The sequence below is a fragment of the Diaphorina citri genome, unplaced genomic scaffold, assembly GCF_000475195.1.
Source record: "Diaphorina citri unplaced genomic scaffold, Diaci psyllid genome assembly version 1.1 scaffold758, whole genome shotgun sequence".
Lineage (NCBI taxonomy): Eukaryota > Metazoa > Arthropoda > Insecta > Hemiptera > Psyllidae > Diaphorina > Diaphorina citri.
In genome coordinates, this window is record NW_007378191.1 from 34,875 (window position 1) to 50,070 (window position 15,196).

Sequence of the window (15,196 nt, forward strand, 5' to 3'; positions counted from 1 at the left end):
GGTATTATACTTCCATATCATAATTATGTATAACATACCTGTATGTGTATACTAACAGCTCACAGCTCGTTACAAGGGGGTAGAATGGTATATTTACTAATGATATACATACCTACCCCCAACTTTTGTTCAGCCATAATGAGATCATACTTGGCACATGGTTTGTGCTCAATAAATTAGAGAGATCCCAAGGCCCTGGTGTACCAAGCTGACTGAAAGCTTTAGTCTGGTCTCGCGGTACTGATGTGGTGGAAACATTGACCGGGGTTCGAACCCCCGGGATGCCCAGAAACATAAATTTCACCTAAAGAAATGTGCCGAAATTTTTCAACCTAACTTTGAATGCCTTATGGTATGGTTTTTGAGTCCATTTGAGGTTGTTAATTTAACGCCATACTTAGCTTCACTACTTTTGGTGCAGTTAACTAGAGCCTCCACGATTTTGATGAAATTTGATGTCAAGTTCCATTTTTGATACATATCAAAGTGCCGCTCGGTTTAACAATCTACCGACGCAAATTTAACGAAAAGCTTGTAGAATAGATACGCCATATCATGAATTCCATCAAACAATTTTTTGTCCATTTCAAAATACATATTACATGTTTTGTAAATAAACAAAACATTTTAGGCTCCACTCGTCAGATAAAGTGAAAAAAGTTGAAATTTAATCTTTTTTTATATATGATATTTTAGTTTGACAGAATATGTATTCTGTAAACAAATAAAATGTTCCTGGTATTTGGTATTCTTGTGGTTAGATAACAAACGTGAAATACACTACTCACTGTGGAAATACTCGACAAAAATTTCCCTCGTCAAAAATATGCTGTATGAAATTTTTATCAACAATACCACATGTCTGGTGCAGAGTATTACTCTGCCATATCAACATTGAATTTGCATTTGTATTTCGAATAAAAAGCGCAATAAAGACAATAATACATACCCGTACGTATGTACATGTTCTCGTATGTTCTTACACAGCTGACTTTTGTTAAGGCCAAACTTATGAGGGAGTTTCTTCTCTTCAGCTTGCTTTTTCAAAGGCCGGCCGGACACGTTACGGTTCAGACTTTTCTGACGCCTGTATTCCGTAACATGTGGCGGACCTAACAGTACAACATGTGACGTGTGATAATACAACATGTGCGGTCCAAGGTGTGAGTGTGAACTTAGTCATCACATGGCTCAGCTGGAGTACTCAGAACTCAATGAATTTTACGATCCAAATCCCCAATGACTATAGAAGACGTCATGAGTTTGGCTATTGGTAGTCATAAACACTCGAGTGGTGATTGGTATAAGTGACTCACTCTGGCATTAGCTTTATCACAACTTGCTCTCATAATACCACACCCTGGCGGACAAGTTTGGAAACATCTGTGTCTCAGACGTTCAAGAAGTTAACATAATTGTCTAGTGGCACCCCTTATTACAGTTATTAGTTCCGTTGGATGTACCTGATCACCTCCATCAGCCTTTGTGTGGTGGTGAAGAGCTCTGTAAGCGAGAAGTGTTGTGTCGCTAGTGATAAATTCGACTTGTGTGTCTGCCCCTCTGAATTGAGTGAAAATATAGAAAGAAAATAAAAATAACTAATTGCCCAGTGAAGTGTGGAACATACACAGAAAAAGAACCCCCAAAACGGGGTCTCCAAAACCCCAAAATCTATTGAGAAAATTTCCTTTGTGAATTGAACATTTTTGACAATTATCTCATTAAAATGGGACAACTCGTTCGAGAGGTATTCAACTGATTCAGCAGTCTCTGTTCTTTGGAAGCACACTGTACATGGCATCCAACATGACTATAACTTATGTATGTGTTGATATTATGCACACGTTGTTAGTAGAAACTTCCACGCAACAACGGTGTAACACATTTTAGGAATCGCGCAAATTTTTAATTAGTTTTTTCTTTCGCTCTCTTGTGACTCAGATATGACGTTTTCAAATTCTTTGTTCATGATGAAATAACACGATGTTCGTCTGATACGGTATGTAAATTATATCCGAGCAATAGGGACCATGGACTAGACTAGAGATAGAGACTAGTCATGGTGAATTCTTACCTATTTTAGTTGATGTTTCATCATCATGGTACTTCAAAGAGACACTCATGTGTCTAGTGTCGCTCTAAAGGTGTGTACACACATAGTCGACTGAAACCGTACACTTCCTCGTCAACATAAATAGATCAGTTGCGCTTACTTGGGTGATGTTTCAAAGTTATAGAGCAGGAAAAATGAGGACCAACGGAATTTTTCTTTTTCTTCTACGACTTCTAGATCCCGAGATAGATCGATTTAAAAAATACTGGTAAATCGTGAACTTTGTCGTCACGGCATACGCTCCCGTAGGCAATGACGTCATAATTCATGACTCCCGCCTTGTTTGTTTGTGCGCAAGCGTTTCTGCGCATTTTGATGTGAAATCTGACGTCACAACTCTTTGAACTTTTTCATTAGAACGGCAATTAAAAATTGAATTTTCGACCTTTTAAAGTACCTTTTTCGGAGTTTTGACCTCAGATTTGGATTTTTCACAACTTTTTACGTAGGAATCGACATTTTATTAAAAATATTTTACTTTAATTTTTCACAACTTTTTACGTAGGAATCAACCTTTTATTAATAATATTTTTCCCAATTGCAACTCCTCCATTCACCTCATCGATCGACCATCGATCCTCTGTGTGTACACAACTTCAAACAGTTTCTATCCACTCCTTCCTAACGTTCCATTCTCTCATTCTGATTGATTCGCAGGTCTTCACTCGCGTGGCGGCTGTGGTGAAGACAAGATGACGGCGGAGAACATGCCTGTAGCTCCCCCTAGCGGCGAAGTTACGCATCGCTCCTGTCGGAAGTTGCACGCCAGTCACGGCTATGATCCGGAGTACGCCAAGATGGAGGCCTGGCTGGACGAACATCCGGACTTTGTGTACGACTACTTCCTCAGGTAAGAAACTAACAAATTGCCAGCCTAGTTGGTTTGGTTGGTAGCCCGTCTGTCTGGTAAGCGCTAGGCCGCGAATCAGATTCCCACCAGGTACGAATTTTTTCCCGAACGGCTAATGTTCGTTGTCGGAACAGCTCCTTCTCTCCTATCCTGTCTTCCTTCTCTCTTCCATTTCTAGACGATAAAACCCTAGCATTCACAGTTCCCTCTTTCAAACCTCTTATAAAAAAACTATGAAATCCGGCTCTGGCCGTTCAAGCAACATCCCCAATATAGTGTACACGAAAAGCCCACCTTGGAGCTTAGGTAGAGGGGAAACAGCCCTTGAAGTTCGGTTAAGCTTATCCGTGACCTGAACGGATAGTGGGAAACGGGCTTTAGAGTCAAGAATTACGCGTTCAACAATTGAAGTCTTCATCATAACTTTGCTGCACCCTGTACCTCTGTCGTAATATCTTTTGCCGTTAAAATGTCAGACATAGCAAACATCCAATTGAAGTCTTCATCATAACTTTGCTGCACCCTGTACCTCTGTCGTAATATCTTTTGCCGTTAAAACGTCAGACATAGCAAACATCCACCAGGTTGTTAGGGAGACCTATAATTGCCTGTTTTCTGCTGTCAATTATCAGTTATCTCTTCCCAGTTTATCAAATAATTATTATGAACTTACAGCTCTAACGTACAATAGATGAGTACTACGCTACGCTGTGAATATTACTCCAGTAAGATTATTGGGTTGAGTATTCTCTTCAGTAAGTGTAATAACAGAGTTCAATAAAACTTGGTGGGGGAGGAAACCAATTCGGTCCCAAAACCTGTTTTCTGCTACCAATTGGGTCCTGGGATGAGAGGGTCTAAGTACCAATGAGTAAGATTATTGGGTTGAGTACTCTCTTCAGTAAGTGTAATAACAGAGTTCAATAGAACTTGGTGGGGGAGGAAACCAATTCGGTCCCAAAACCTGTTTTCTGCTACCAATTGGGTCCTGGGATGAGAGGGTCTAAGTACCAATTGGGTCCCACACTTAAATTGATAGGTAGGTACCTGATTTTTTTTCTTCTTTCTATCAAAACATCACAAGCACTATGTTCTTAGAGCTGAATCTTCTTAGTGATTTGTGTTTTTATAGGGTTAGGTTGAACACAAAAAGAAGCTTTCTTTTTCACTGTCATAGCCTCTGAATAAGTACCGAAAATTTTGGTAATTGTATTGAAAATCTTTTCACCCGATTCAATTAATCACGCCTACAGCCCGTTCTACAAATGGTGGGAAGATGATTAAGGTGTCTCCAGAAAGGTCTCGTCGAGGAGAAGTGCCTTTTCTTGGTTTCATCTTCTTAGCTCTAAAGGGAGACCCGCTAGGGAGGAAAAAGTGACTTTGAGGGGAAAAATTCTAAATTATCGCTCGAGTTGATTAATAAGGGAGTTTTGTGCTGCACCGAAATAACGGACGGAGTGTCCGAGCGGTAAGTCTATGAAAAATTGTTGAGCGGGTAGGGGGGGGGGTTCGAATCCCACGGTGATCACTTTTTTTGTACATAATTTTATCATTTAAAAATATTTTATGGATAGCCATAGTTACTTTTTTCATAATTTTATAGTTGAAAAAAAAAAATATAAACGAGACGGATTCCCCTCCGTGACCCGTGTTTATATTACCCTACTTCGTTCAATCTTGACCCCAAAACCAGCAAAATAGCGTACACGTGATGCGACACGATCTCTTTAATATACCACATGCGTACGACAACACACATTTCCGAGTATATTGAAACAGAGAGTCGAACTTCATACAAGATAACACATTATCTTTGCCAAAGTCCATCAAATGCAGACAATCCATTTTGGGAGTTATGTATGGTGAAACGGAAATTTCTGAAGGCCTCATTTCCTTGGGGGTTCTTTTTAAGATATAAATTCTTTGTTTCGTTATCACTCCCGAAACGTTTTGTTTGATGTTGTTGAAATTTGGTAAAGTGCTCATTTTATATTTTGGGTTTGATAGGGCCTTTTATAACCCTCGTAGGGCCTTGTTTTCTATGTGAGTTCTATATTTCATTGAACAACAACTAGTTACATAAGTTACATAAGACATGAGTAGTGAGTACAAGTGCATCAGTACACCCTAAACACATTTGTTGATAATGGTTTATTTGTGCCGTAAATTTCAGTCGTACGTGCCGTACGTATTTGATGTCACAATATTTTATCTTCTCAAATATTGATGTTAATCAATAGAACAATCTGCATTCTGCATATCACCTCGTCGTAAACACTAGAGGTGACAATTACTGTCGCCTCATTACATTCCGAAGCCATACCATTGTTCTAGCAAGCCACACACGTTCACACATATTTCCAGCAGACTGGCTGAAAATGTCTGAATGCTCTGGTCTCCACACAGGCTCGGATTTTTCCATGAGATACCTGATCAGATGTCCGGAATTCATGTTGGTGTTTTTCATCTGATTTAGTTTAGCTTTTAGTTTAAACAAATCAAGAGGCTTACTTAGCCTATGTATAATGACATTAATGACCGACAAAGATGCTTATGCGGATAAATTTCAGCTGACAACACAACACACTATCAGGCTTTCAGTAAGATCAGATTTTTCCTTCAGTTCATCAGATATCGAACCAAATTTTGATCGATCCCAGATCGTATGATCATGAACGATTGAAATGTGAGATTTTTTCTCACACACCATCAGTTTATCTCATCAGATCTTCTGATCAGACGGTATGACGAAATGTCTGAACGTGTATGGTGACCTTGTGTTTGTATGCAGTTGTGTGTGTTTTTTTTTTTTTTTTTTTATGCAGTCCTGTTGTTTCTGTGTGTATACAGCAGTTGTTTTTTGTATGTTTTGTTCCGTAATGTTGGTTTGTTTTTCCCATCTGCCGCCACACTCTTATTTACTATCGACTTTGTTGTTATTTGCTGTTCTCATTACGATTTTTTTTTTTAAGATGAGTGTTTCACCGCCGTTTTTATTTCTTAGCAATGAAACAACTGCTACATTAGACGCATGTGGTCTGTGTCGTAGCATGCCCATCCCGTAGTATGCCTCTCATCAGATGGGCGAGAAGAGACACAATACTTCCCATTTAGGTGCTGGCTCAACACGAGAACACCAGAAAGTAACCCGTTGAAATATTTGCAATCGAAAAACGAGTACAAACTTTTGTCGATGGTGGGATTCGAACCCGGGACCTTCTGCATGGCAAGCAAGCGCGCTACCACTGGACCAACCGTGCCCCCTAACCAATAGTATTGGTTGATGCTCAAAAGGGGCTTTTCGGGCCCAGGTAAAGAAGACTTTTGACTGCGCAAATGAGCAACTGTAGTACTTACGAGCTTCGAAGAAAAACAGCTTTCTAGTGACCCAAAAAACACAACTCCGACCCAAACTTGTGACTTTGCTGAAAAATGAAAAGCTCATCCCTAAAAGGAATTTAACTAAAAAGAAAATGAGATAGTGGAATGATAGACACTATGTTTTCACTTCACAAAAACCTTGAACGTGGACACTGAAGGGCTTGAGAAAAAAAAACGCTTGCTGATGCCTACCAAACCACAAAGTAGATGGAAACCTTGTTCATTTTGTACAACACACAAGACACGTTATTGTTTACAAGGAGTTATTATGTAATTGTTAAGGTTGTTTTTCTGAAGAAAGTTACATAAGACATGAGTAGTGAGTACAAGTGCATCAGTACACCCTAAACACATTTGTTGATAATGGTTTATTTGTGCCGTAAATTTCAGTCGTACGTGCCGTACGTATTTGATGTCACAATATTTTATCTTCTCAAATATTGATGTTAATCAATAGAACAATCTGCATTCTGCATATCACCTCGTCGTAAACACTAGAGGTGACACTTTTCACCCGATTCAATTAATCACGCCTACAGCCCGTTCTACAAATGGTGGGAAGATGATTAAGGTGTTTTGGAACTTTTACGATCATGGGACTGTTACGATCATGCGATGATGAGTTGTGTATTGAATTCACATGGAGTTACCTTAAGTCTGAATTCTGATATACCTACAGATAGTTACTTATCTTCTAACTTACCATGTTGCCACAATTTTTGACTTGACCGGCAGATGTGAATTCTTCTTCCTTGCCTTTTCCCGGGTGGACGTTTTTCGTTAGCCTCTCAATCAGCCCCAGGCTAGGGTGATTGCTTTGACTGTACTTGATTGGGGGTGTGACCAGAGTGACCACTAATACTATGAAGTATGAAATGACAGATGGAACCTAGGCTCGGACCTATCTCTCCTATGATATCAAATGCCAGGAGCACTATCAGAACCCCGTCAGAGCATTACATGAATGGAATGTCATGATATAACATGAATGAAATGTCATGACATATGTCAGAATTCCGCTAGGCTCGGGCCTATCTCTCCTATGATGTCAAATGCCAGCAGCACTATCAGAACCCCGTCAGAGCATTACATGAATGGAATGTCATGATATAACATGAATGAAATGTCATGACATATGTCAGAATTCCCCTCATCACGTTGAGCGCGGTAAACCCCCAGCTATGCAATGTCAGCATATGATCCTCACTCTTGTTATCAATGAAATGTAGATTAGCGTTCAGTTTCTATTCCTATCTGTGGTAGTTTTCGTGGAACGAGAAATGTTTTAAAGAGGGCGTTGGAAATATGTTTTCGTTTGGTCTTGAGCCATCTGGTCTACTCAGAAGTCAGAATAGATGGACGGACTGTGACGCGAAAGAATACAATGTTCTGGAAAGAAATTTGGGTAAAACACTAGATACCTACATATTATGTAACTGTAACTGCCAAAGTCTTATCGTTCCGAAAGAAAGGGAGAAAGCCAGCCGTTCCGAGAACGAACCTTTTGAGTTAAGGACCTGCCTTGGGCCGAAATCGAACCGCCTAGCGCTTACAAGGCAGACGCGCTACGCTCCAAGCTAACTAGGCTGACAAAATCTGATACATATCTATTTTCTAGTCCTGTACGTACTACATCATGAAGAATGACTATGTTACACAATAAAGGAACATTGATGTGTGCCTATACTTTGAGAACATTGATATATTCCTTTCCTGTACTTTCCTTTCCAAAATAATACAGTTCCGAGGGTTTGGGTGTTGGAAATATCCCACGTACCTCGCCCAGTGGATCTAAAACTTTCTCGCTTTGAGTTCATAGGTCGTCGCGACAAATTTCAAGATCAGAGCTCATTTGTGTGAGAAAATGTGAAAAAAATCCCCCAAAAAACAGTTTTTTTGGCTTTACGGTTCTCTGGACATAATTTGCACCACCACTTTCGTTTTCCTGGTAGAAAGACCTTTAATTTGATATATATGTAGGTCGACCAGGTTTGGATATGTCCTTCTATGGGGACATACAGACTGACAGAGTGACAGACAGACCGACCGACAGACAGACACCGAAGCGAATACAATAGTCCGTCCACTATACCTTTTATGATTAGTAATAATAAAGGAAGGACGGACTAAAAAGCCCACTCGGAGGTTTAGGTGTAGGGCAAACAGCCCCAAAAGATGGGTTAAGCTTTGTGAATCTAGTTTCGCGTTCCAAATGAACTAATCCCACCAGTTCTACGGGTTACGAGTTTATGGTTCAGTTTTTGTCTGATAATTACGAGCAAATTGGCAACAGGAAATAGACCTGATGAGGAGAGCATCTTGAGTGTTAGTCCACTTCCCTACTAATTAACGTTTGAATCTTGCTTTCATTTCATTGAGTAATTACTTTGGAACTTGAGACTGTTACTATCATTCGATGATGAGTTGTGTATTGAATTCACATGGAGTTACCTTAAGTCTGAATTCTGATATACCTACTTACAGATAGATACTTATCTTCTAACTTACCATGTTGCCACAACCTTTGACTTGACCGGCAGATGTGAATTCTTCTTCCTTGCCTTTTCTTGGTCTCCACACAGGCTCGGATTTTTCCATGAGATACCTGATCAGATGTCCGGAATTCATGTTGGTGTTTTTCATCTGATTTAGTTTAGCTTTTAGTTTAAACAAATCAAGAGGCTTACTTAGCCTATGTATAATGACATTAATGACCGACAAAGATGCTTATGCGGATAAATTTCAGCTGACAACACAACACACTATCAGGCTTTCAGTAAGATCAGATTTTTCCTTGGCTGCAGTGAGCACCAAAGTTGTGACATAATAACACAAAGAAATTGCATTTTTTACATAAAAATTACTAATTGGGAAGTTTTAGGTATGGTTTTGGGGGGGTCTACTCTCATAACTTTTTCGATATCCCTAACCGTTTTGTGAAAACCGCCGAAAAGCGGTTAATTCCGCCTCTGGGCGGCGCCCAGTGCAACTTTTGCCGATTTTCAGATTTTTCCTCCATACACAACAAGCAGGGTCCGTCCCTCCGGGAATTTTTTAGCCCGTAGTGATTAGAGAAAATCAGTACCTAATATGTATACCTACCGAATTTGTTTAATATTCAGTTTATTATTATTCTTGATTTGATTTTTTGATTTTACTTTCATGTAATGATTTAATCACTTTACTCACTCATCAAGACTTACCATCCTGCCAAATTTCAAGTTTCTAGGAATCTAGGACATCGGGAAGTGCCTCATAATTTTGATGAGTGAGTCAGTGAATCAGTGAGTCAGTGAATCAGTCAGTCGTAAAATATTTATTTATTTATTTATTTATTTAATATACCTTATTTATACTGTCGGCTAAGACTAAAATGTCCCATTATGCCAACAGTTTAAACAGGCCTCATTTATTTACATCAAACAAAGTACATACATAGGTTTAACAATGAAAAGGATGGAGAAAAATATAAATATAAAAAGGATATAATGGTGATAGCCGCCAAAGAGGTTGCCACTAAAGATGTTTGAGGTGAAGTTTGAGAGAGAGAGAGAGAGAGAGAGAGAGAGAGAGAGAGAGAGAGACACAATAAAGGAACATTGATGTGTGCCTGTAAGAATGACTATGTTACACAATAAAGGAACATTGATGTGTGCCTATACCTTGGGAACATTGGTATATTCCTTTCCTGTACTTTCCTTTCCAAAATAATACAGTTCCGAGGGTTTGGGTGTTGGAAATATCCCACGTACCTCGCCCAGTGGTTAGTGGTTACTTTCCACTCGAGACTCTATTTGCACAGATAAGTACCTCATAGGTAACTGGAATGAAAATCGTCTCGTGATATCATAGTGATAGTGTACTGTTTACATTGTTTTATTTGTCGCTCCACGAGACCAAGTACTTGTTACTGACGTGCACAGTTAGAAGTGCTTTACGTGGAGACGAGTCTTTAGGGCACTTGTTTCCAAACAAGTCCAAACAGTCCGTTATCTATTGTGGATAACAAGTAGTGGATCTATCAGATGAGTGGCAAACATTGAAGTAGATCGGATCAGCTGATCTGACGAGAAGAGTACACAGTAGTTCCCAACAGATCATTGAACCAACTTTGTCCGATTTTGGGATCTGGACGGATGGTTGTGTGACGACACACTGCCATTCCGGAGGTCATGCGCTACTTTGCGTTGAAAGTCCAGCGAAAAAAGAGGGACACAAAGGCTTGATATGACCCATAGCAGTTATAGAGCTGCCTCTCACATGGAAAAAAAATATGTCTTTCTTTTGAGTGCATGGATTAAAACAAAATGACAGGTCTATCCTGAGAATTTTACTAGGTGTCGAGTAACTTTAATTCTTCCAAGGGGTCTATTATTTACAATTTTCCCTGGATTATTAGACGAGGTATTTCCTACTTCGGAGTTTTGTCCTAGGATGTGGGAGTTTTCTATTACTCCGATTCAGATGTCTACACGCTGACGTCTGAATCTGAAATTGTCCATACCACTGATTGAGTTGCTAGGATTTGAAATGACGTGAACCGATACGGAACTTCCAGATTTACACACCATGTGCGTTAATCTCAACTGAGTATTATTGAAAATGGAATTAACAGAATTGGTTATTTGACGATTAAGTGGAATTGGTTGCCATAAGTTTTCGAAACGAGATAATTCGGACGTAGCGACGACCCTTGGGAACATTATGGGAAATAACATATGGAATACACATCGGTCGACATGCGCTACTTTGCGTTGAAAGTCCAGCGAAATAGAGGGACACAAAGCCTTGATATGACCCATAGCCGTTATAGAGCTGCCTCTCACATGGAAAAAATATGTCTTTCTTTAGAGTGCATGGATTAAAACATCAAAATGACAGGTCTATCCTGAGAATTTTACTAGGTGTCGAGTAACTTTAATTCTTTCAAGAGATCTATTATTTACAATTTTCCCTGGATTATTATAGACGAGGTATTTCCTACTTCGGAGTTTTGTCCTAGGGTGTGGGAGTTTTCTATTACTCCGTTTCAGATGTCTACACGCTGACGTCTGAATCTGAAATTGTCCATACCACTGATTGAGTTGCTAGGATTTGAAATGACGTGAACCGATACTTACTCCGTTTCAGATGTCTACACGCTGACGTCTGAATCTGAAATTGTCCATACCACTGAGCACTGATTGAGTTGCTAGGATTTGAAATGACGTGAACCGATACGGAACTTCCAGATTTACACACCATGTGCGTTAACTGAGTATTATTGAAAATGGAATCAGCAGAATTGGTTATTTGACGATTAAGTGGAATTGGTTGCGATAAGTTTTCGAAACGAGATATGGAACTTCCAGATTTACACACCATGTGAGTTAATCTCAACTGAGTATTATTGAAAATGGAATCAGCAGAATTGGTTATTTGACGATTAAGTGGAATTGGTTGCGATAAGTTTTCGAAACGAGATAATTCGGACGTAGCGACGACCCTTGGGAACATTATGGGAAATAACATATGGAATACACATCGGTCGACACCATCACTATCTGAAATATATTGATAACATTATTATCAGCAAAATGTCACAGTCTCTCTAAAATACACAACTGTGGAGTCTAAATACACAAAACTCAAGTCTGAGGATTTCAACCTCATGTTTACGTTTCATGTATTGCCACCTTTAAATTAAAACATGGTGTTGGGACTGTATTGGCGTATTTTCATGTAATGATGTTTAATTTGTTAAGGGGTCATCTGTTGTTGATTCACAATGGATGTCCCCAGGAACTTGATGTCTTGTTACCTTTTGTAGTGTGAAATTAAATAACTCTTCTTCTTCCTCTCTTTTCCCCGTGTTCAGACGGGGTCGGCGTTTTTCGTCAGCCTCTCAATCAGCCCTGGGGTGATTGCTTTGGCTGACAATGGTTTTGGTTACAAAAAATTTACGAGTGAGTCAACCTTTGCTTTGTCTTCAGCAAGGGATATTTCAGGCTGGTATCCTCCCTGTTCAAAGTCCCCCAGCCAGACTTGGATAAAACTCTCTGGACGCTCAGAAATAATGTCGATTTCACACTTCAAAAACACAATTCATTTGTTCTTGTGACAAATAACCGTTAAAATACCGAGCAGATTTGTGTACATTGGAAACTTGAAAATAGATTCCTGCTCATTACGCTGATCATACGAAACACATGGTAATGTGCATTTTTTGTGTTGAACCATCACACAACATCAAAGCATTACAAGTCATAAGTCAAAATAATGAACCATTACATCATTGCTTGTCCCATTAAAACATGGCGTTGGGACTGTATTGGCATATTTTCATGAAATGATGTTTAATTTGTTAAGGGGTCATCTGCTGTTGATTCACAATGGATGTCCCCAGGAACTTGATGTCTTGTTACCTTTTGTAGTGTGAAATTAAATAACTCGTTTTCTTCCTCCCCTTTTCCCGTGTTCAGACGGGGTCGGCGTTTTCCGTCAGCCTCTCAATCAGCCGTGGGGTGATTGCTTTGGCTGACAATGGTTTTGGTTACAAAAAATTTACGAGTGAGTCAACCTTTGCTTTGTCTTCAGCAAGGGATATTCGACATTCCAACCACCTTTCCAACCATTCATAGATTCGTATAAGCTTAACCCATCTTTTGGGGCTCTTTGCCCCTACACCTAAGTCTCAGGTTGGGCTTTTCGTGTATGGGATTAAGTAAAATGAATCCAATGACTAATTTCTTAGCAACTGTACTACCGGGAGTTGTTGAACATATCGCCTCAGATTGGGCTTTTCGTGTATGGGATTAAGTAAAATGAATCCAATGACTAATTTCTTAGCAACTGTACTACCGGGAGTTGTTGAACATATCGTTTACACGATGTCGCGTTTTGTGTTTCAGGAAAGCAACGAGGAGTGTGGTGGACGCCTGGCTGGTGTGTCATGCCACGGGGAGTAGTTCGTCGTGTGAACACGCCCTCCCCTCCCCCACCCTGGTGCAATGCCCTCCCTGTCCCACCTCCCGTACACCCTCAGGTAAATAATTGCACATACTTGGACCCAGCGTCTTCAACTCCAAGTACAGTACAATAGTACTACTGAATTCAGTACCTTCTGAAAAAACTCTGTACTTCTGTACTTTTAGGTCAAAGTTCAGTACTTTTTAAAAGCAATTCTGTAATTCGCCATAACTCCCGAACGACTGGTCCTGTTTTGATGAAAAGTAGACATTGACAACACCGGGAATTTTCTAATGATTTGGATTCAACCGGGCCCATGTTGACTCCTTAGTGGCCCTTTTTCTGTGTGTGCGTGTTCTACAGTTCATTGAACTCCTACTTTATACGTTGAACCCCTAAAAACTCTAGTTTAAACTTTGAACCCCTAGTTTATGTTTTCAACCTGTGTATTTCAGGAGCCACAACCCCTGTACGGAAAATCTCTGCGCACGAGTTCGAGCGAGGAGGTTTACTCAAACCCATAGTGAATACAATAGACGGTACGCCCACCTTCCTGAGTCCTGTTGCGCAGTGTAGCGACACCTCTGAAGCTGCGCATGCGCAGACAGCACATCCACACCATGCATATCAGTCAGCCAGCTCTGCGAGGCGCAGTAGAAATGAATTGAAGCATCTGGATGAGAAGGAGTTGATATTTGAATTGGTGAGTACACAAAGGTCCAAAGTGCCTAGTAGCTATAATAGATCAGTTGCGCTTACTTGGGTGATGCTTCAAAGTCATAGAGCAGGAAAAATGAGGACCAACGGAATTTTTCTCTTTCTTCTACAGTACTTCAGTACTTTTAGGTCAACATTCAGTACTTTTTAAAAGCAATTCTGTAATTCGCCATAACTCCTGAACGACTGGTCCTGTTTTGATGAAAAGTAGACATTGACAACACCGGGAATTTTCTCATGATTTGGATTCAACCGGGCCCATGGTGACACCTTAGTGGCCCTTTTTAGTCCGTCCTTCCTTTATTATTACTAATAATAAAAGGTATAGTGGACGGACTATTGTATTCTGTGTGTGTGTTCTACAGTTCATTGAACTCCTACTTTATACGTTGAACCCCTAGTTTATGTTTTCAACCTGTGTAATTTCAGGAGCCACAACCCCTGTACGGAAAATCTCTGCGCACGAGTTCGAGCGAGGAGGTTTACTCAAACCCATAGTGAATACAATAGGGGTGAGGAAGAGAGAGAGTAGGGATAACAGGATGAAGAGAGGTAGGGAGAGAGAGAGGGGAGAGAGGAAGGGTGAGGCTTAGAGACTAGAGAAGGAGGATGGATTATAATAATCTTGAGCTGATAATGCTTGAGCTCTCTACACTTCAAGCTAAGAGCTGCTGGCACTTCTCAACATTTGTGTAATTAATGTTTTTTCATTCAAACAGACACGAAGGAGGGCGAGAAATTTCGCTTGACAAACAGTCTGTTGCCAGAATGAAAGACATTCTGCCGTTATAGGAGTCCATAATGTCAACTACGATAAAGTACTTGTGTACTGTGTACTTACAACTACGAGAAAAGTATGCACGTACTATTTACGTAAAATGAAAGATTCTAAGTAAACTCTTTACAAATAAGATGACATCACCTCTCTGCAATCTCTTGTCTAATCTAATGTCTCCTCTTGTATCTGGAGATTTTCGAGTGACACTTATATGAAACTTGTTGCCGTCTTTTTCTACTTTCACCCAGCGTCCAAGTCAGCCACCTTGGAGCTGTCTAGGACGCGTCTCGGAAAGTGAAGTTCTTTTCCGGAGGTCTAACTTGATAGTATACCTGCTAAAGTCTTTAATGATGGATTCACCCTCCATTCGACAACAAGCTTTTTTACACATTTACCTCACTCGAGCTGA

General features: G+C 40.0%; 1 protein-coding gene across 1 annotated transcript in view; it reads left to right on the forward strand.

Moving 5' to 3' along the window:
• LOC103511846 (dual 3',5'-cyclic-AMP and -GMP phosphodiesterase 11-like) overlaps window positions 1-14,991 on the forward strand; it is a 48,498-nt gene extending 33,507 nt beyond the window's left edge. Inside the window, exons 2-6 of the mRNA XM_026825480.1 lie at window positions 2,771-2,963; window positions 13,235-13,368; window positions 13,748-14,023; window positions 14,439-14,521; window positions 14,980-14,991. Of these exons, the coding sequence (XP_026681281.1) occupies window positions 2,806-2,963; window positions 13,235-13,368; window positions 13,748-14,023; window positions 14,439-14,521; window positions 14,980-14,991 (663 nt within the window). The 5' untranslated portion in view covers window positions 2,771-2,805. The remainder of the gene's footprint in view (window positions 1-2,770; window positions 2,964-13,234; window positions 13,369-13,747; window positions 14,024-14,438; window positions 14,522-14,979) is intronic.
• The last annotated feature ends 205 nt before the right edge of the window (window positions 14,992-15,196 follow it).